The sequence below is a fragment of the Hetaerina americana genome, unplaced genomic scaffold (assembly GCF_022747635.1).
Source record: "Hetaerina americana unplaced genomic scaffold, ioHetAmer1.1.p SCAF_5, whole genome shotgun sequence".
Classification (NCBI taxonomy): domain Eukaryota; kingdom Metazoa; phylum Arthropoda; class Insecta; order Odonata; family Calopterygidae; genus Hetaerina; species Hetaerina americana.
The window spans coordinates 38,342,128-38,365,777 of NW_027287095.1; the positions used below are offsets into that span (position 1 = coordinate 38,342,128).

General features: G+C 37.3%; 2 protein-coding genes across 2 annotated transcripts; one reads left to right on the forward strand and one right to left on the reverse strand.

Moving 5' to 3' along the window:
- Positions 1-7,105: 7,105 nt before the first annotated feature.
- On the reverse strand, positions 7,106-13,625 carry MED28 (mediator complex subunit 28). The gene is made up of 4 exons (XM_071592199.1): positions 13,552-13,625; positions 12,275-12,454; positions 9,259-9,675; positions 7,106-8,812 (listed from the first exon to the last, which is right to left on the reverse strand). Exons 1-4 carry the CDS (start codon positions 13,609-13,611, stop codon positions 8,531-8,533), a joined length of 939 nt encoding a protein of 312 aa, XP_071448300.1. The 5' UTR covers positions 13,612-13,625; the 3' UTR covers positions 7,106-8,530.
- Positions 13,626-13,738: 113 nt separating this feature from the next.
- On the forward strand, positions 13,739-21,642 carry LOC139694028 (transmembrane protein 127-like). Its single transcript, XM_071592420.1, has 4 exons — positions 13,739-14,419; positions 14,493-14,660; positions 14,755-14,889; positions 18,921-21,642. Exons 1-4 carry the CDS (start codon positions 14,128-14,130, stop codon positions 19,118-19,120), a joined length of 795 nt encoding a protein of 264 aa, XP_071448521.1. The 5' UTR covers positions 13,739-14,127; the 3' UTR covers positions 19,121-21,642.
- The last annotated feature ends 2,008 nt before the right edge of the window (positions 21,643-23,650 follow it).

Here is a 23,650-nt window from a genome sequence, read left to right on the forward strand (position 1 = left end):
TCTATGGATGAATATATTGGCTAATATTTGAGCAAAAGAAGAAAACATAATCACTGGAAATGCTTCTCCAGATTCGACCTTTCGAATGCAATGACTTCGTGCAATGACTTTCGAATGCAATTGCATTCGAAATGACTTAAATGCAAATGTACATATAACTAAAAGACCGAGGGTTCGAATTTCACCTCGAGAGTGCTCATGTTTTATGGATATAATAATACTCGAACGAAAGCAATTGGCTACGGTGGAGGCCTCGTCACGAGAATAATCGGTTTTTCAGATATTGAAAGATGCCACTGTCGGTGAAAATTTTATGGGGCGAAAATTACGATACAGAGGTCTCAAAGAAGCTAACATGCATTGCGTTAGAGGGAGCTGAAGGAGATCACTATGTGATCCCAATCATTGGAGTCACATCCCCAAATACTCCCAACTAATCGGATTGTGTTTTTGTGAATATACGATCGATGTATTGTATGTATTGATGTATTTGTCCCGGAGCGGCATATTAAGTGTTCTAATAAATGCATAGGAAACAGGAATGAAAGAAGAAAAAAATATTTACGCACCTGAATGGTGATGGTCATGAACGAAGTTTAGCTGCTTTGGCCCCTTTTCAACCCACTCTCCTTTTGCACTAATGACCTGATAACTACTCATACTAGGAAATATATTCATTTATGTAGGAATAATTAGCAGAAGAATTGAGTGGCGAGAAAAGTTGTGTCTAAGCGGATCGACGACACAAGGAATAGACCAAGAAATCGTATCATTTGGAATTGGGTATCTACTAGGCTGGTATTCTCTTAATTTCTCTTGTAGCGCTAGGTCTAAAAGTCACTAAAAAGACGCAAAAAGAACCAAATTTGCCTTACAAGATGGTGAATAAATTTATGAAATCTTTTCAATCTCGAGCTGGATATCATACCTACAATTTACATCATCGATGTCTTGGCCAGACATTGGGATGGGAGAATGTCGGTAATTTACATTTTTTAAGTATTATTTCAAAGATACCGGATTTGGCGTCAGGATTAGCCAATTCCCCTTTCTCCCAACTGCAAAGAACATTCATGGGGGGCGTAGATTCTGCCGCATGAAACCTTTACTGCGCGCCTAATAAATCGCAATATGTCATTCATATCCTACGAATGGGAAAAAATCACACAAAACTTTATCTGCAAAGTTTGTCAAGGTACTGGCGTCCAAATCAGAATGGATACGCAGAAAATTTGTCACGCGACCATTCCCGCTTGCCTGGAAAGCAGAAACCGAAACCACTAGACCTTTCTCGCGGGTTAATAGCCAACCGGCGGACGTCCGCAACCACTTCACCGAGACGGAAACACGTGCGAGTAATTCGGGGTAGGCAGCATTTTGGGGAATCGAAAGAGAATTGAGAAGAACCCGGGATAATTTCAGATCGCGTATTCTGGAGGCAGAAATTTGTTGCACCCACGGAAAAAATATTATCGTGATTACTCATTATAAAAATAGTATTATTACTATCGGTAATCTTCTGATTAAGGTAGGGTTTGCATAGGCCCAAGCTATCAAATAGCACAGCAACAATTCCCCCATCTATCCCAACAAAAATTCATTCCGATTCCGAGTAAAATTCAAAAAAGATAAGGCTGGGGCGGTGAGTTAGGAAATGAAATTTGGAAGCATTGACTGGAATGACAAGGGATTAGTATCAGTAGGCTGAAGAGAAAGTCATGAGTGAGGGAAAAGAGCTGATAACTATCCAGATAAAATGGAAATATATCAAAAAAGGGATATCGAAAGCCGCAAAAGAAACTTTAAGAACTGTTTATCGGAAAAGTACAAGGAAATCATAGATCATGGATGAGATGTTTAGAAAGAAGATGAGAGAAGGAAATGGAAGAATGTAAACACTGAGTTAGGCTGAAGGAATATGTGTTAATTGTTAGAGATAGGTCGGGTAAGAAAATAGCTCCAACAGAAAAGATCTATGATAGATGGAAGGAATATATAGAAGAACTGTATGGTAATAAACTTAGCCAACAAGGTTAGACATTGAATGAGAATATGACGTAGAGGAAGATAGCTTAGGTCCAGGCACACTCGACGGCGAGGTAGGAAGGGCATTAAGAGCAATGAAATTAAATACGGCCGTGGGGGCAAACAACATTCCAACGGAACTACTAAAAGGTTTAGGAAAATGTGGGAGGAAGAGTCTATATGGACTAATTGGTAGCATCTATGAGGAAGGAATCTGAAGGCAGGAAGACTTTTTGAGATCACTGTTAGTTCCTATTCTGGAAAAGGTAAAGGCTAGATCATGTGAGGAATACAAAATAAAAAGTTTGATTTCCCACGCAGCTAAAGAGGTTCTCAGGGTCATCCACAAAAGGATAAGGATAAATTGAGTAGCTTCAGCCATGATGTGGTGGAAGTTGAACATAAGGAATAACTGATCAAATTACAAGTGCTACATGAGTCAAATGAAAGCAAAAAAATTAGACGCGTTGGACCAATTGTAAATTGTCCAACGAGTAAAGAAGAACACCCCCCTCTTCAATTACATGTAGTTCACTTCCTCCTCCCCCCCTCTTTTCCTTCTTTCGTTTGTAAACATTGACCACATGTGACACACAAACGCCCTCGTCCTTGAGTGCCCCCCCAGTGTGTGAGTTAAGTGTGGGGTATACCGCCGCCACCCTTCCTGAAGGGTCTAATCCCCTGGCCTGGACTCCAGCCCTCGGCCCGCCTACTGGCATCGTCCCGGCTACCGATGGGATACTGGTGACTGCCGCCATTCATCCAAGTGGACCACTTTGCACTTTAAAACTATATGCACTGTTTTTAACAAGGTCGAAACTCTGTTTTTCCGCTATCCTTTGTAAATGTTTCCCTTTGCTCCGCCTTTATTCCCCCCCTCTCTCTCTCCCTCCCTCCCCGAGTTTCTTACGACACCCACTCCTCTCCCTCCGGAATCTTAAATGTATATAATACGGCACATTACTTCATTTTGTTACCTGATGATGATGTAATGCATCGAAACCGGGTCGTAAAATAAAAAATTATCTAGTGGAAAGGTGCTGCGATCAGTTATTCATCAGAGTATATGATTATTTAAGGGATGATGTTTGGGTTGAGGAAGGAGGGAGGCACATGCGATACAATTACAGTAATGAGGTCACTAATCGAGCGGAATATAGAATACAATCAAGACTTATTTTTCTGTTCCGTAAATTTCAAAAAATCTTCTTTTGAGTGAATTGGAAAAACCAAAGAGTATATTGCTGAAAATAGGAATAAATTGGAGGGACTGGGGGGTTAATCTGCAACATGCACATATCTCAGACTGCTCAGGTGTGAGTGGGGGATGGAAAGTCCGGATGGACAGTGTAAGATAGAGGTGTAAGGCAGGGTTGTGCCCATTATCACCGGTACTGTTCAACATAAATGTAGAGGAAATGATTAAAGAGGCTTGGGAGGTACTTGAGATAGATGAAAGTCGGTGGGGAATCCTAGAAATCAGGTAGGTTTGCTGATGACCAAGCTCTAGTTTGTCAGGGTTGCAAGCATTGCTGAGTGAATTAGAAATTCAGTGTGATAGATATGGGATGAGAATCAATATAAATCAAACAACAGTAATGTGATTTTCCAGAAAGAGAAAGGCCAATCGCCCTCCCACTCTTCTAAACCTGTAAGTAGTACCATGAGATTGTTGTCTACCTCCACAGCCATATTTGATTTTAATTCCTTTGTGTCTTTTTTATCTTGCTGTAGACCCTGGACCTAAGTTATCTTCATCTACGTCATGTTCTCTGTCTGTCTAGCCTCACTGGTCTGTCTTTGCCATACAGTTCTTCTATATATTCTTTTGAATATTATCTGGGTACATTAATAATTTTCCTGATTTATTATTGGCAGATTTTTGTTCTTACTTCCTAACAGTGCTTTCACCTTCCCGTATAGCACAGCAATTTCATCTTTTCTCTACAATCTTTCCATATCCTTGCAATGCATCTTCCATCATGTTTGTTTTATTTTAGTTGTCACCCACCTCAGTTTATTATTTAGTTCTATACTTCCTTCTACGTAAGTCTATTTACATTCTTCTATTTCCTTCCCTATATTTATAATCATCTCTTACATAATCCATGGCTTTCTTGTCCATATCCTATACATGAGTACTTTTCCTTTATCATATATACAGTGCCTATAGTTTCGTTTGTGGCTTTTGATATCCCTTTATTTTATTGGTTCCCATTTTTCCTCTATATTACCCAGCTCCCTGTCTTCACTCATTTTCTCTAGGCCTCCTAATACTACTTTCTGGTTGTTCCTGTTAATGCTTTCAAATTCCATTTCCTAAACCATCTTCCTTGTTTTATCTTCTTGAATCAGATGCTGCACTTCGTTATTACCAAACATGGTCTGAGTCCACATTTGCTCCTGGGAAACTGCAAATTATTCACGCTGTTCCTAAATCCGTGCCAAACCATAATAGAGTTTTCCTGAATTCTGAGGCATTTCCCATGTGTACTTATGCGATTTCTAAACCATGTATTCGTTATGCTTTACCCATCTCCAGCAGAACACTGTTGCTTTCTTCCATCAGCCATTTCTTCTTCCTAAACTGTAGTCCCCCAACTCACTATCATCTCTTCCTTTGACTACAGTCGCATTCCAATCTCCCATCAATATTAAATGTTTCCCTCCATGATGATGTCCTTTAACTGATTAGAATGAATTCTTCCTCCCTATGACTGTTTGGACGCATGTCTGCCTGAACATAAACAAAGATTGTTAGGTTCTGCTTTTACTTCTACCAGTAATATACTATCAGTTGCTTTCTCTATTCTAACTATGCTTCTCCCTTCATTTATATTCAATATTATTGCCACCCCTCCCATCCACCATATAATTATTGCTCCAGTAATCCTTCCATCTGACCACGCAGGGCCCCAACCCATCTGTATTTCCTCTCTCCATCTTTTGCTTTATATCCTCTAATTTCCCTGCCCTCAACATCGTCCTAACATTCCAAGTTCTTCTTCTTACTCATTTGTCCTTTTCTACATCTTCTGCGCTGCTGCCATCACTTTTGCTTAGCAAGGATTTCATGAGATGACAACTGGAGAACCCTTGCCTCCTCTGCTGCTGGGGACAACACATACTGATTGGTCCGAATCCTGTAGTTGCCATAACTGTAGCCACCTCATGGAGGAACAGATACAGTATGGATTACCTTTTATCTGGCTCCTACTCTTTGACATATCTGGCATAAGTGACCCTGCCAGACTGGAAATTGACCTTTCATTTGCTGTAGAAGTACATTAACTGTTAACACACCGGCTTCTTCTGAAATGATAATCTTTAAATAAACTAGGTCAACGTGGTAAATAATACTCCTTATCAATAAAGGAGAGTTATGATTTAACACTTTGCTCAGTTGATGTTTTGATAGTTAAACATACACTCCTCAAATTATAATATACTTGCTTCGTGGAAGATGGGAGCAAGCCACTAATGTCACAACCCGGAAAATTCAAGTACAAGTGTCCAGGATACAAGAAATTTAGTTTAATGAACCTATTGCCCTGGGTATGATATATTGTACATCTTTCAGAATAATAAATGTATTTGTTCAAAGAGGCACATTAAATAATGGCACTTTCTTACATACTGTCAGATATTTAGGAATTACAAATAGTCGTTGGGCATTTTACTTAAATGGACAACATAATATCCATCTCCTCGGCAAATCGGATGAAGCCACCAAAGCAAAAATTTCAACTCTACATACCACAGCCAGAGAAATATTCATTGCTCTCCGTTCAATGATCAAATCAATATGATTCAAAATAAGGAGAATATGATACATGATTATTGTAATGAGAAAAAACTGAACATATTGATCTATTGTCAAGCTTTAGCTCTGGCTGTTATAATGGGCAATTTAAAATTTTATAAATGAAGAAAATGTTCCACATCTTTATAATGTTTAATACACATGTAACAAGAAATAACACACCATTACACAATGGAACATACACAATATGAATAACATTGAGATAGGACATGTACAATATTTTGTTTGGCTAGGCATTTTAAAAAACACTTGAAAATGTTGTTACTGAATGAATACTTATTCTGAAGACCTATCAATAGGGACATGTTTTGTTCTCTATGAACACTAACCTCCCTTTATACTCATATGAAATGATACATGTAGAGTGAATGCAGTAAACTACACTTAGTGAAGAAAAGATTAGAACATTTAGATATCATCGACAATGTTTTTGGGATTTTAGATTATTTCTCAGAGTTCAGTACAGCTGTGTATTCATTTCAATATGCATGTACATAGTTATTGCAAATGTGTTTATAATCATCACTGAAGTGTTATTTTTGCCAAATGTGTACTTTTATTATGCTGACACAAATGATATTAGATTCTTTGACATTTAACGGTTAAATAGGAAAATTACTTAAAATATTTACTATCTAGTAATCTATGAATCGACAATATTCTTCAAATTTTGAAGGTATTCTATTCACATACAATTTGTCTTAGGCTCTAATGAGAAAATGAGGAAGTTTATTATTTTCCTTGACTTAGTTAAATGAATTTTTTCCATATAAAAAAGTGACTTCCAGACATGCAAGATGATTTAACCTCCATTACTACTTTCAAAATACGAAGTGCAGATATAATTGTTACACTAATATACATAATTTAGAGTTAAGAATATAAACAACTATTTTATTACAAGGAATACATTACTAATACCCATACTACATAAAGATATTCTTAAAATGAGAAGAGAGAAATATGTAAGTCAGCAATAGAAAAATCAATTCAAAATTCACGATTTATACAATCTAATAGTCTGGCAGTTAATATCAAACAAAATTACTTATTTCATGTGTTAAGAACAGCCTTATTATAAGGCTTATCTTGCCACCATAAATATTATTTCATGATTTCACAATAATCAATATGATCAAATGCTTTTCACATGAAATATTAAGTATTACCTCTCCATAAATAACTTTGAATGGAGAAATAAGCACTAGCAGATGATTTAAACCATTGTTTTCAAATAAGTATTTTTTACTTTTCATTTTTTTACTACCAGAAATCTTATCAAGTTATAAGGAAGAAATGTATCATCATTTTACAAGACAATAGATTTACAATGGCTAACGATGAAAAATAATTCTTGCAAAATGATACTTCTTTATTCGATAATAAGTAATTTCAAGTCACAGCCTTTGAAAATATTTACATTGTATGGAATTCATTTGAACCACTTCAAGTCCATTGACATAAGAAGGAACATCTCATGTAATCAGTAATTTATGTTATCAGTGTACACAGTCCCAATAAATACTATGTAACTGGAATGAATACAAGAGAAGGCAACCAAAGGCATACAAATATCAACACAAGTCCCTTGTCCGAAGCTTAAACAACTGCCTCAAGAATGAAGTTATACACAATTAATTTCCAAAAATACAAGAAGAAATAATGCATAGAAATAATATGGCCAATTATACAAACAACACGCATCTTGCAAATTTCATGATACCATCTATTTACAGATTGCCAGAAATGGTTTTATGCTTTTGATTTTGTGTGTCACTTCATATATAGTTACAACACAAAATAGTCTTTATATTACATCCCAAAATTATACTCAATAATTTTGTTAAAAATAATATTCCTTCCCAAATTGCTTACACATTCTAGCAACAACTATTTGCCGAAAAATACAATGAAAACTATTAGAGAAAAGCAACAATCAATAATGAGAAAAAATAAATAAAAATATAATGTGAAAGTATTAATGGAAGTCAAATTTTATAATACAGAGATGAATAACCACAAGCAATATTACATATAAACTCTTATAATGAACCATTGTAGGCGATAAGTCAAAATAAAAGATATGGTACAGTTAAAAGAGGAATTTATAGATGACAACCACTGTTGTTAGAATAACCATGTCTTCATGACAGATTCATCTTCACCAATTACGAAGGAAAATATTTCAAACAAATTGAACAAATTTTGAAAGGCACATTTCTTTCAATAAATTTTAGTCAATCATGAATTCTTCCTCCAATTCACGATAAAATCAGGCAACCACAGTCATTTTACAGCATTGCCATAAAAACTGGGTCACAGACCACAAAAGACAACTTAACAATCGCAGTATTTCTTCAATGCTTCTGTACAAAAATAGCAACTTTTCACATAAAAATTACCATCTCCTTCAGCTGGAGTTATAAAAGCTTTGGTTAATTCATTAACTCACTGGATCCTCACTGTATTAAAGTCTAATGTGCATGCCTAAAGCGTCTATTTTACAATACAGCACAGTTACCCCAGGACTGTGTCACGTGCATCCACTTAATGTGGATGCAATGGAGGACTCCTCCACAGTCATATATTCCCTTCCCTTCAGGGAGCAGTGCCGTAGTCAAGACCTCTTCCTCTCCCTCGTCCCCTGCCCCGTCCACGGCCCCGCCCCCTGCCTCGCCCGCGTCACCTGCGGGCCTCAGGCATTCCTATGTTTGACGTGGTCTTCTCAAGGTATGCCAAGGGACCCTGCAGGCCTCCAGCTGCCCCTCCCTGCCCTTGACCAGCTCCCAGGACATGATGAAACCCACCAGCCACACCCACCATACCCCCTCCACCACTGCCCGCAGACCTCTGCTGTGCCTGAAGCTGACCACCAGGCATAAACATGGCCTGAGGGTTCATTCCACCACCTCCCACACCACATGGCATACCCATCGGCCCACCAGACTGTTGCATTGGCGGACCCTGTCAATACAAAAATGTATAGCTGTCATCAGTGAACATATTTTTTCCACATTACCGTTTTATTACAACCATTGCTTTTTCAAGCTGTCTTGTGCTAGTGTACCAGGAACTGAGGTCTAGGCAGAAGACCGTTTTCCATGCTTTGGGCCTAGTAAATGGCCTACTTATACCACAGTGATTGTGCAGTCTTAGTGACTGAATGTCAGTATTATGAAAATGTACAGTCGACCGAGTAATTTTTTAAGGAGAAACAAAACCTTGAAAACGAATATGATGACAAAAACATGCATGAATGAAAAGATTCGAATTTAGGGATAAAATGAGTGCATAAAAAAATTAATTGTAGATGTTTCGCAAGCATGGATGCGATCTTGGATACCCAAGGGAAAAATGAATGAATTGTTTTCCCTTGCGTAAACGCGACTTGTGATTAAAAATAAACCAACCTGCTGTTGTTGCATCTGCTGCTGTTGCTGCATTTGCTGCTGAATGTGCTGCTGTTGAAGCTGCTGCTGTAGCTGTTGCTGCTGCAGGGTCACCATGGCATTCTGGGTCATCTGAGGCACCTGATGCTGGGCTTGTGGGGGCGGCGCTTGCTGTTGCTGTTGTTGCTGCTGCTGTTGCACTTGTTGCTGTTGCACTTGCTGCTGCTGTTGCTGCTGGGCTTGTTGCTGCTGTTGTTGCTGCTGTTGCTGGACTTGTTGCTGCTGCTGATTGGGAACACTGTTGCCAGAGAGGGATGGTCCTTGGGCCCTAGGCCCTTGCAGGTCAGCCAACAAGTTCTGCCAAACAACAATCTTCTCATAGTGTCTCTTGATGAGCTCATCTTTTCGGTGCAACTCATTCCGCAAATCGATGACATCCTGTCAAATAAACCAGAGCAGATGACTAGGACTAGACGAACCACAGTAATGACAAATATTGACACATAAATTAGAGTTAAATACAGTTCAATATGTAATATCTAAAATATGCACTATATGGGGATCCATATAAGGTCCTTTGACGAAAGCTACATCAATTTTCAAGTCTTAATTATTTACTATTATGGAAAAATTGCACACCGGTCCACTCATAAATTATCGTAAGTACTAAATTCAGTCTTTTGCCAACTGATTTCAAACCAAAATTCAGTATAAAAAATTTGCTGTCTTTAGTGGAACAGCCCCAAAACGTTACCCGGGCCCCGAATGCCAAGTAAGTTTTCTTTGATGTCCAAAATCTTTTCCCCTCCATCCCGAAACAAGAGGCATTATCTTACGCCCAAGATATCCTTTTTCAACGCTAATGCAAACGGCTCAATAAACACCGAGATGTGCATGTTACTCCAACTTTGTGTTGACCAAAACTACTTTTTGTTCAATGGACGGTATTACAAGCAAAAGGAAGGATTAGCCATGGGCTCACCACTTCCCCACTTTTGGCCAAAATTTTCATGGACAGATTAGAAGTAAAAATTTTCTATTCTAAAGAAAAACTTTTGGACAAAAATCGATATTGATTCAGATACGTAGATGACATCTTATACTGCTGGACAGGGAGCAATAGACAACAGGAAAAATTCTTTCAATATCTAAACACAGTGCATAAGTCTTTTAAGTTCACCATGGAGCCGGGAGTTGTAGGGAGAATAAATTTTCTTGACCTTACCATCGCTTTTCGAGAGTTAAAGTGTTCCACATTTTGAACATGAACTATATACAATCAAACGCATTGCCGTCAATAATGGATACAAGGAGGATTTGATCAACTCCTTACTCTGGAAGAAAAGGACAAAGCTTGCCACCAACATAACCACCTCCCTACAAACGGAACAGACCACGGAAACCTGAAAATGGTGCAAAATCCCCTTCATCAACTACACATCGTACTAGTTAGCCAATGCACTTCCGAAGGACATATTTAGTCTATTTATACACCCCCTTCAACATATCAAACCTCCTCTGCAAAAACAAAGATGCCATTGACAATACAAGGAAGAGTGGTGCGAATGCGATACAGTGTGAGTACAAAGCCATACACCAAACGGGTAGGAATTTCTCCACCCGAATCAAAGAACAGGAGAAATGCACAATCTTAGGCAACGCCACATCAATGATAACCAAACACTTACTCGAGATCAGCCACACCTGTGAATTCAAATCAAAAGGGCTACATGTGTCAAATACATGCAAAAAAATAGACGTGTTGGAATAATTGGGAATTGTCCAAAGAATAAAGAAGAACACCCACCTCCTCAATGACATGCAGTTCAATTCCTCTTTCTCCCTCAACTTTCATTGGTAAACATTGACCACACATGACACACAACCGCCCCCATCCTTGAGTGCCCCCCCCCCCCAGCGTGTGAGTTAAGTGTGGGGTATTCCACTGCTACCCTTCCAGAAGGGCCTAATCCCCTGGCCTGAACTCCAACCCTCGGCACGCCTACTGGCATCGTCCCGGCTGCTGATGGGTTATTGGTGACTGTCACCATTCACCCAAGTGGACCACTTCACACCCTAATGTGTGCTGTTTTTAAAAAGGTCAAAACTCTGTTTTCCACTATCCGTTGTAAACATCTCCCTTCTCTTTCCCCCTCCCCTCATTTGCTACCACATCCTCTCCCCTCCTCCTGGAATCTTAAATGCATTTAAGACGGCACACAACTTCATTTTGTTACCTGATGATGATGTAATAAATCAAAACCGGTCGTAAAATAAAAATTTTATCAGGCGGAAAAGTGCTACGATAAGTTATTCATTATATTCGACTTCCACCACATCACGCCTGAAGCTACTCAATTTGAGATCAAAATATTTGCTATTTCATTAAATTTGATTTAATTCATGAATAGGATGTATGTATAGAAAAGGGGGGATGGTGAGTAAGTGATACACATGCCTCAGAGTAACTTACATTTAACAACGTTCATCTTTATGCATTGGTTTTGAAACAGGAAGGTGTTGGGGATGAGTGAGAGGAGATAAGCCTCATGAAGACTAAAGGGAAGACGAAAAACACCTTGTTTGGGGTACAAAATCGACATGGAATGTTTCCTAAGAGAGGATTTTGGATAGGAAAATAGACGGAGGAAAAAAGAAATAAACTAGAAAAAGGCGAAAGAAGAGCTCAGAACTAAGGAGAGTGGTCACTGTCCAGTTGACACCAGCCTCAAGATATATTTACATCAGAAGAAATAATACATATGACATATGTAGATATTAAAACTGAATCATCTGAATAATCAGTGAAACAACTGACACAAAAAAAGGTGGGACATTAATTTATTAACCTTTATCACTTGAAAATATGCACAACGTATCCTCACAAGACATAATAAAAGATATACATAAATATGTATTTCTACAAATCCTTACCGTAAATTATTAAAATTTCTTGGATTACACAACTTGAGAGATAATGCAGTATTTAAACTTTAAGATTATAAAATAGAAAAAAGACTACATTATAAGGCCATACCTCTTTGACAATTAGTTCTGGTTTCAGTGCTGACAAAAGAAATCTTTTCTGGAGAAAAAATGCTTCCATTTGTCGAGCCAAATCAATAAATCTCAAAAGACTTTGATCAACTTCAACTCTAATTTCATCTTTTTCCATTGTGTGAAGGGTGTCATCTTTCGTTAAAACATTCAGGCAGGCCTAGAAAATAAACCCAGCCACTGATTAACAAAATGTACTGGCTTCATTCATGGAGGGGTGTTCATCTGCAAAAAAACACAGGCATCCTATGGTCTCATTTGCATGATTTTTAGCATGTCATAAGACCATGACAGACTCTCCAACAAAGGCTCACAACATCAAATTTGATTTAAAATTTGAGAATGGGAGTAATTTGAAGGATATAAGGTTTTTACTATGATTACATTTGTTTTTGACCGCCAAGGCGTGTGGCTCCAGGACTCAATGAATTCCCATGTCTGAATGTGGTCTGTTGAACAATCGAATTATATGATTACAAAAATGCAACCTTCCCCATTTCTAATTCCTTAAACAGTCAGTAGAATATTGATTGAAATAAACTGTTATACTAGTTAGTACTAATTTGATTTATTATAATAAGAAAGAAATATTCTACATACAGTAACACTCGAAATAAAATGCTATGGAAAGGTTCTGGCAAGTTATTTGATAATTAGAGGGGGCAAAGAATGGAAAAATAATCCTACAGGACGGCAAACTAAAAACGTAAACAACTATTGAATTGACTTGATCAACATGTAACTTCAGTTTTAGAATCCAGGTTCATTTTCTTCCTCTAACTCTAAAGAACTCATTGCATTTATATTTGAAAACCTAAATTCAAGCAAGGCTTCCATAGATTGTCATTTTTGGTAACACGATGCCCTTATCACTCCAAGGGTTGTGTTTACCTGTTTAAGATACAAAACTTATTTATCTACAAACAGAATAATACATCATAGAGGTTTCATACAAACATAAAAATTATGGAATATCAATAGGGTAGATGAAAATTCAATACACTGAAAGGAGCCTTTGAACAAATCTCAAGAGTTTGATGACATTAAAATTAAAATATGGAACGTAACTCATTAGGGGGGAAATATTAACCCAGTAAATATATACAAAAATTACCACGTCAAAAAAATTAAATATAATGACCATCAATTACAAATAGTTTTCCAAAATTACTGGCGGTGGAAAATTCCTAGGATGATTTACAAAAGAAATATGGTTTATTTTTCATTCATACAGAAGCATACTTTACTACTATTTACCTGAAAAGATTCTTCGAATTCATCCACCAGATTGCCATTACCATTAGCTGTAGTCGCCATGTCTATTAGACTGCTTCACACGCTCAGGCAGCGTGCTTGTGTTTTTCAGGGTTTTCTATCTGGGACGGCTGGTACCGCTAGTTAGTCCACAAATCGATAGAAGACGAAGCTAAAATACGGTATTGTAATTAAAGTATTCAGGGAGGAAGGCATAAAATTTCATGGCATGTTTTTATTAATATGAATTTCAAGTAAAAGAGCCGTGTGGATTATTTATGCATATATTTTTGGGAAAATAAACACAATGAATAACGAATGGCGCAATGGTCCATGATATATGTTGGAGTATCAGGACCCAACGTAAAGAGGTACATTAAATTTGATTTTGAAGAATAATTGCCCATATATTGTCATGCCGTGCATTTAATTTAAGGTTTCCGCTGTTACGCATTTTGTTTGTTGTGATCCATTTTAATTTAAAAACCTGAACGGACACAGGGTCTCTCGGAATTAACTATGAGATTCAATTATTTACTGAAGTGAGTTCGTTGTTTGGAAATTTCGCCATAAGAAAACATGTATAATCCCAGCTACTATCCTCGGCAACGATGGCACATCCTCAAGGATCAGGATAGAAACTTTGCAGCAGCTTTTTTTCACATGGCAACAATTGCTCTTACTTGTACATCATTAGCACAATTAGGATGGTTTCGTCTGACTGGCGGAAAATGTGTACCTCATTTGGCCGTTTATCAGTTCTTCAGTTTTGGTTATTTTGACACGAGTACCACGCAATCAGATTTAAGTTTTCGAAGTAGTGAGGTGTCGTCATCTCCTATTACTGTGCAGTACCATTCTCCTAGTGGCAGTAAGTGCTTATTATTTGGAGTTTTCATGCTTTTGTTAAAGAGTTGCCCCTGACTGTTTACCTTCTTTCACAGCTTTGCCATGTGTTACTCCAGAAATAGCCAATTTGATGAGGATTTTGATTGTCATGTGCTTTTTGGCCATGGCATCATCCCTCTTTGGCTTCTTCCTTGACATAATCGGGCCTACGAAGAAATCTCTTCAATTCATTCAAAGAAACTCATTGCCTAGCATTGTAACAGGTTAGTATGTGTATTGGCTATTTTTTGCATTTGAATGAGTATTTGCCACAAAATATTTGTATTAGGGCATAATATTTATTTTATATATTTTCAGTATTATGGGTGGTCGGGATAATTGGTGTATGCTACTACATCACCATCCTTATTGAGTCATCCCTTCAGAGCCAATATCCAAATTCGAATGTATTCGTTACATACGAGTATGGTTGCTACACTATAACTGCAGCAGGTGAAATGATTTTTTCTGCTCATATACTTTAATGAAATGAAGGATATGTATACACAGCTGTATTTCATCGTTTCACAGAGTGCCTCTTAGCAAAGTAGAACAGGAGTGAAAAAAATATTTCAGTACACTTAAGTAATGCTACAAGTTTGATGCACGCGCTGGCAAAATGAACTGAGCACTATTCCTTGACAACCATTATCCATAATTATTAACCATGCAACATCGAAGGTTACCCGAGTGATATGCTCCCTTGAATTAAATGTTATGGGTATTATTATCTAGTATGAAAAGATATGCAGGTTATTCAAGTCATTTAATGTATGTGCTCCTTCAATCTGCCATGCGGGACACTGTGCCATGTAATTGATTTCTCTTGTTGACGTGGGAGAGGGTTATTTCAATGTCTCCCCTTAATTTCTAAGTATTGCTGTGATTCATTGGTCCATCTTGTTCACTCTTCAACAAACCCTTGAGTTTTGGCATATATACTCAGGTGTTCAGTTTGTTATTAATCCTGTTCATAAGAAACACAACTAAAAAAGACATTTTCAATCACATACCAATTGTCATCTAGTCTTGTTTGTGCTAAAGTCTTTGTGACAATTAAACTCAGCCCCACTATGGACATTGTCCTTGTGGATGGTTCAAAAAGAGGTGAATCCACTGCTATTTACATGTTGGTTTTTCCAAAAGATTTCTATAAAATGTTTGAACTAGGCATAAATTGGCAAGATGGCTGGTGGTTTAAGCCATTCGTAACCATAAAACCATGAACACAGCAATTAACCCGAGGGTCGGTTTAGTAGGTGATGGTAGAGTTCACCCAGAACTAAGCCCTATACGGCGTGTGAAATTCACACATCAGGGTAGGGGGGCCAGTTCCTTTCCCTGTGCCGGTATTATGTAGAAATACAGCCCCTTTCAACAAAACTAAATGCCTATGGCAACATTGGAACATATTCAACTGAATAAGTAGTAAACTTTCCTATAAAATATGTTTGTATTGTGAAAATATCTTGGTGAAGTGCCCCTTGGACTTCACCATATGAGCCTCAGCTCAGATCTTCACCTTTCTGCTTTTTATTAATGAAATTGGTCACATAATGACATTATGAAATGTGATTCATATTGATGATTTGAAAACACACCTCCTGACTTAGTAGTAAATGGGAGGATCTGCCACTCTGCCTGATTCTCTTAAGACACTTCCACTGGTGTGACAACAATTGTATGGATTTAAATGTAAGCAAATGCTTCTTGAAGAACTTGAACTGGAAAAATTTATTAGTCATAAATTACACCATTATATTAGATAATATAATTTTACGGTTTGTAAGGCTTCAGTATCGAAAGACTGTTGTTTGCCATGCGTGTCAACATTATAACATTGAAGGCATGATTATCATTCGCAACCTACTGTTTAAGGTAAATTTTGGATGGACACAGGCTGCATAATGCTGGAACAATAATTGCCTTGCATCTTTTAACAAAACACAGCCTGACATTCTGCATTACATGAAGCCACTCTTCAATTCAGCATACTTCCTTTCTCCCTTCATTCTGTCCAATATGCCTATCCAATTCGTGTGCCTTCCAGGTATGGCTAACAATTCATCTCTCCAACCTCTATCACAATCTTCAGCATCTTGTTTCCAATTAAAATGCTCTGCATCCATCTTTCCTGTCTCCTTTGGATTTCACCCAACAATCATTGCTCCTCCCTCACCTTGCCTAGTAACTCTTTGCTTATTAATTAGGGTTTGGGGAGTAGAAAAGACTCCATAGTCTCAATCTCGCCCCAAAATAAAGACGATTATCTATATATCTATCTATGAGTATCTATCTCTTTGTGAAAAATTCTTTACCTAATACAATTTTTCCTCTGATGTCCCTGCTACTTTGGCGATGTTCGTCCAAAACTCTGCCAAGTTAGGTAAACTGTTTGATTTGCTCACACATCACACTAATGTTCTAATACTCTTAGCAATGATTTTTAACCTCTTGCTGTTTGGCTAATAAATCTTCATTAACCACTAATCCAATTTTATAGATTTCCCGTTGTACTTTCACCCCTGCCTCCATCCCTTTTCATACCTCCTCTGCCTATACCTCCAGATATAAATTGAAAAGAGCAGGTGGTGGAGGGCATACTTGTCTCACTCCCTTCTCCAGCACTGCCCATCCCAGCTCTCTATCCACCACACTCGTCTGAGATGTGTACAGGTTGCGGATAAGACACATATCCTTCCAATCTTCTCCTATCTTTGGTAGCTCATTCATAAGATCTACCCAGTTACTGTATTGAATGCTTTCTAAAAATTCACAAAACAAGCAAATACATTTTAATTGTACCCCGTATTCCTTTCTATTATTAACCTCATTACTGCTATGGCATCGCATGGGCCTCTCCTCTTCCTAAACCCAACCTGATCATTTCTCAGTATTCATTTTCCCTGCTCTCCATTCCTTATTGATCATTCTTAGCACAACCACAGTTGTGCTCAGTACCAAACTTATTGTTCTATAGTTCTTACATACATAGTCATCACATAGCCTTTCCCTTTTTTGGGATGAAACTAACACTGATCTAATATAATCTTCTGGCCAAATCCCTTCCTTATAAATGATACAAATTAGCCCTTAAGAACTCTTCCTTCCACCTTGTTCAAGACCCTTAAGTAGTTTTTGGGAATGTTATATATCTTTACATCCTTAATAGATTTCAATTCTTGTAATGCCTTTTCGGTCATGTGATGAAGTATACCCGGACGTAAGCCATCCTAATCTATGAATATTCTCTTTCAATGTCTAAAATTGCTGACCTAATATAATTAGTAGTAGTATTTAAGGCAGGCGACTGACAGCTAAGGTCATTTGTGCTATTAGGGATGTACAGGAAAGATTAAAGGGTGGAGAGAAACCCGACGTCGGTATTGGCCTACTCTTGTCGGCGCAAGGGTCCATAGTTTAACGTCCCATCCGACAGACGTCGTACTCACTCGAAGTGCCCTCCACAGAGCACCTCAAGTAGGGATCGAGATGCCACTGAAAAAATTCTATGCCACCAGGATTCGAACCCAGGTCCTAATATCATAACCATATGTATTCTTTCCATTTCTCATGAATCTTTCTTGGGCTTAGTAATAATATTCCCATTTTATCTTAAATGGTGGGCAAGGACTTTCCTTTTTAATTTCCTAGTAGATCTTTCACTTATGTGTTTGTACAGCATACCCATTTCGCCCTTCCTTTGTAAGCTATCTATTTCCTTGTATCGCATCGTAATCCATGCTTCTTTCACTATATTAGTTTTCTGCCCATGTTTTTATTAATCCCTTTGCACTTTCTTCTACCTAATTCTGCGGTCACATTCTTCCATTTCCTTCTCTCCGTCATCTTCTTCTGTCTTTCCCTGATACATTTCATTTCTTCACCTATCTTTTTCTCGAGTCTGACATTACACTATTAGCACTAAGCTATTTCCCGACAGTCATTCCTTGTTTTTAAACTATAGTCCCTTCCTTCAACATCTCTCCTAACTCACCCTCTACATTTTCTCCTTCTTAGGGTACAGTAATTTCGAAGTCCCAGAATGATTTCTGGAACTGCAGTTATGAAGATTTCTCACTATTCCACTAGTAGTAAAGAAGGTTATGTTTTTGATTTCATCATTAGTTTCTTCCTCTTTCTATTTGATTTTCTCTTTGTCTCATTGTAAGATGTTTTTCAAACTGCATAGGGAAGCTACATTTGTACTGCAGAAATTGAAGATTGATCTAGATCAAAGATGGGCTACTTACAAAAGATGGGAGAACCTGAAATTAACTGTTGATTTATTTGCAAGATTGCCATAAGAAGAATGGTACTTGAAACACCAAAGGGTTATTTCAGAAATGTGTTAATTTTTTTGTAAATGAGAGTATATTTGCATATGTTATTGTGGTTACAACCTGTCTGAGGGATTTTTGTAGCTGAGAAGAGGATGGCATTATTTCACTCTTTCAAATGATGTGTGTATTTTAAAACTCCAGGTGCTGCCTCAAATGTTGCCACAGCTTGTAATCTACTCCGTCCTCATCCTCCTCAGTCTGAAGAAGTAATTCTTCAGCATAGGAGGCTGGTCGACGATTGGGATGAAGCGGAAACATTTTCTGTGGCTGGGCCTCAGCGATTGTTTGATGGAGACACACCTCTGGAGAGCATTCCCCCTCCCCCTCCATACACACCGTGATGAATGGACATGCATGGTCTGTCACAAAAATAAGTAGAATAAATCTGGAAAAAAACTCAATTGCAGATCAAAGTACAAATTACTAAAATTCTTCAAAATAGTACCCTTGTGCCTCGACACACCCAATTCCAGGATCTCTGCCAGTCATGCTTTGTGTCCTGGAAGGGATCCATGGGAATCTCATTCAGGCACCTCGTCACGCCCTCTTTGACATTATCAAGCGTTCCAAAATGGTTGCCTCCCAAGCTCCTTTTTATTTTTGGGAACAAAAAGAACTCCTGTGGTGCCACATCTGGGGTGGTATTGCCAACTTGTGTTTGGCCAGGCACTCGGTCACAAGGAAGGCAATGTGGGTTGTCGCGGTGCTGTCTTTTGAGGACTTCCGCATAAAACTTACCGTTCACTGTCTGTTCTTGAGGCACAAGCTCTTTGTGGATAAAACCTTTTGAGTCAAAAAAGAGTACTTATTTTTGGGACAGACCTTGTACTGGTGTCCAATAAGAACAAAATTTAAACCTAATGGCACTATTTATCTCATTAAATTTTTTAAGTGACTTCATTTAGAATATTGTTAAATCACTACAATCATGAAAGCCATTTATTTTATCTCCAAAATATGGTATTTATGTGTATTTGATGTTATATTTTTGCCCTTTTAAAGCAATTTTCCTTAGCCATGGTCCAAATTGGACCGAGTCTTGTACAGCTTGTAGGTACCTTGTATTTGTCTTTATCATAATGACAACAGTATTTATACCATCATCATTTTGCATTTCCTGACTTAGAAATGTATGATGAATACATTTCTGTAGATACCTGTATGTTATATGAAATGATCTGATCGCCTGCTTTCACTGAGGTGAGGGGAGGTTACAGGACAGTGATGGCATGAAAACTTTTTTGGTTCAGTAATGTCTTCAGTTTTTATAGAGTGAAATAATATTTCAGGGTGCGAGGAAAATTTGCAGATTTGTTAAGAGGCTACAAAGCATTTCACAATGTGCAAATTGAATGGAAATATTTGATAACTAAATCTGTATGATCATGAATAACTCTAATCCCAGCATTTTTCTGCATCAGCTAACAGTTATATATTTTTTACCTATATTTTGTGTGATGAGTCATATGTAGCTCATTTGATAAGTGCTTCTCTACTGATTGAACCAGATTCTTGCTACCTGCCTTGATCTTTGCTGTAATAAGATTTCCATTGTCTCTAATTAGAAGTTTATTTAAAAAAGATATCTTTGAGATACCAGTGTATGTACAGAGTGAATTTCTAGACATGTGAATATGTAGATACAAACAGTTTCCATGTTTGATTGTAAGCAGTGATTGCTTGTCCTATGCTCTCCTATAGAATTAATCTATTTTAAAGATGTGAATATATTCTTTGATTATTCTTTTATTAAAAGGTAAAAAACTTAAAAAATAATGTAATGGTAATTATTCTATCATAATGATGCAAATTATTATAGCTAACCCTAATTTATGTTTGAACTTTCATTGATGATAGTTGGTATGGCTTCGCCAATTTTTAATTCCCAAAAAATTGAAATGAAAAGTTTGTTCACTATCGGAGAAGAATATTAACAAGTAACCAGTATTTCAGAGAGAAACCTTCAAGTGAATTTTAATAAAAATTCTATGCAATAAGGCGAACAGCAGTATGTAGCTTTCTTGGCAGTTACCCATAAAACTAATATGTTACATGGAGAAACTGTCCAGGAATTATTGAATATTTCTATTGAAGTGTAATGACCTATAATTTCGTTAAAAGCATGGTGAGTGAAGAAGTGGAATGATGGAGAGGTTAAGGAACAAAAAGGATAATGGTAAATTGTTCAATTTATTCCACTTTTGAAAAAACTGTCTTTTGTTAGTTCCTTGGACCTGCAGCTATTAATGGGGTGGTGACCTGATTATGAGGGTAATTCAGTGACATTACTGTATTATTGTTCCACTTAAGTATTGAGGTTTTGCAGTAGCTTAGATGGAAGCAGTCACATGGATTTGAATAAAGTGTAAGAAATTTACCAGGGTAAATAAAAGTGCAGTTGAAAAGGAGGATGAACGTGTGCTCAAGAAGGGAAAAATGTTTATTCAAGTAATGAAAGTCCTTTCAAAAGATGTTTTTCGTAATATTCTCCTTTTTATTCAATCCTTTGACGTAGTGATATAGTTCTTCCATCCACTTTCTGCCTTTGAGATTAACTCATTAACTTCCTCTTTTCCCCATTCATATCCTGCTCATTATTTAAAGACCTGGTCTACTTTCATTCACTCTTCTCAATGACCATGCTCCTTAGAAATACCATGCAATACTATGTATGCTAGTCTTGACTAACGTTCATGTCTCTACTGAGTTCTGGGAATCAATCCCCTCCTTTTTTTAATTAATACCTTCCTTGATTTGTCCAGTTCTTTCCATAATGTGCATCCCTCATTACTATGACCAGTTTTATCTAAAATCCAAATAATATGTGAAGTCTAATGTATGGCATTGTACTTAAATATTTTACTTCGGGCTCTTATGCCTCAATTTTTATTAAATTAATAATCTGATGACCTTGGTTTTCATTTGAATTCGTTTCATCTCATATTGATCCTATGGTTCAATCTTACATAAATCTCTTGGCTGACTAACTAAAGATTTTATAATTGACTTAACAAGTTCCTTTCACTCCTACATTCCTGTGCCTTTGTTAACATTTCTTTTTTGGATTTTGCGTGAGTGATAACAGATCACCCTCTAGCACCTCATATCATTGTCTATTCTTGTCATTCACCCATCTCCCTTTAGATTTTGATACATGCAGAGGTTTCTGAGGAGAAGCTTATTCTGCAGTCTATACTTGAACCAATTCTGCATTCCATCCTCTAACACTTGATAAATGATCAATTCGTACCATGGTGGCTTCTTGGGTAGAGTGCTCAGCTAATGATGAGAGGGTTCAAATCCAGGTGATACCTGTGGGCAACTGAAGCTCACCCCAAATTAAGCGCTAAGGCATATGAACTCCACAAATCAGGTTGGGCAGGCGATTTGCCCTATACTACTTAAGGTTTACTCTCTGGGATATATTATCACAAATGAAATTCATTTAAGAGCAGAATATTGAGCTCAGGAAACACCAGCAAAGCAAAATAAATTAAGATACTATGCGAGATTGTTTATGTGCTGAGCATAATAGTTTCAGGTTGAACTTTGTGGAATTTCTTCATTTTGAGGGTAAAAAAGAAACAACACTTTCACGATAAAGATTAAACATTTCATAACCATTGTTGTGAAATATTAAATCTTTATTGTGGAAGTGTTGTTTCTTTTTTACTCTCATAAAGTGTGATGCAGTTTTTGTTTTAAAAATTAAAATAATTCTGTCAAAATTTGCTTAAAATTTTAATCTTATTTATGAAAATCATGGCCTGGTTTAGTTTTTGGCTTTAAGCCCCTGGGTGCATGGGGACTAGGTTGTCAGTGATATGTTGACCTATAAATTAAGGGGCTAGCTGCAAAATCCCAAGGAGACACCAATACTCTGCAGTTAAATTGTGCTAACAAATATATCTCAAATCATTAAAAGTAGAGGACCACAGCTCTTTTTAATTTAAGTCGAGATGGACAATGCAAAGGAAAGTGATTGGTGAAGCTTCACTGTAAGTATACTAATAGTTGCCCTCTAGGCCATTATACAGAGGTGGAAGGCAGCATAAAACCATCATGTTTTTACCTTCAGCTCATGAGCTTTTTTCCCTCAGAGTTTTGTTAAGAAAATTGTGATGGAATTTCTCAAGTAAGGAATTCTACAGGTAAAATAGTACTATTTGATAATCCTGGCAGGGTCTAATGAGAAAAGTTCATCATCCAAATAAGGGTTAACTATTAGGGACGGCCCTGGAGTATCTCAGACCTGTGAGCAAATGGAATATGAGAATCTGTAAGTACAAATGCAAAAAATAGTAAACTGTAATAGTTCAAATGAGTCTTTTGGAGTAGCAATATACTATTTTTTAACATAACCCAATATTTTAAGACGTGCATATGTATATTTTTTTGTGAAAGTTGAAGCAAATTCACGGAAGTAACTGTATCCTGATCATTTGAGCTGTTCTTAGTAGTTAGTATAGTAACTTTCTACCAGACTTGTATTCAGCCTGGTTGCACTACTATATTATGGAGGGTTTACACATGCATATTTCTGTATACTCATTGAAAATTATTGCCCCTATATATAACTTTTTTTAAATAGCAAATGGTTTAAAATTAGCCTTCATGCTCATTCAACATCACTTTCTCTTCAGGTGGAAGGGAGATGAAAGCCATGACACTTACTAATGGAAGAACTGCCCCAATTGCATGCACCAAGTATACTAGGTGAACTGAACAGGAGAACAATTTGCCAGAGCCACATGGCATTTGACACATCCTCATGGCTATGTCTGCATGAAACCCACTTGGGTGACTCAAAGAGTTATGTCTAAGAGGATTTGGGAAACTGAGCATCATGTTCAATTTGAGGTAGGCTATAT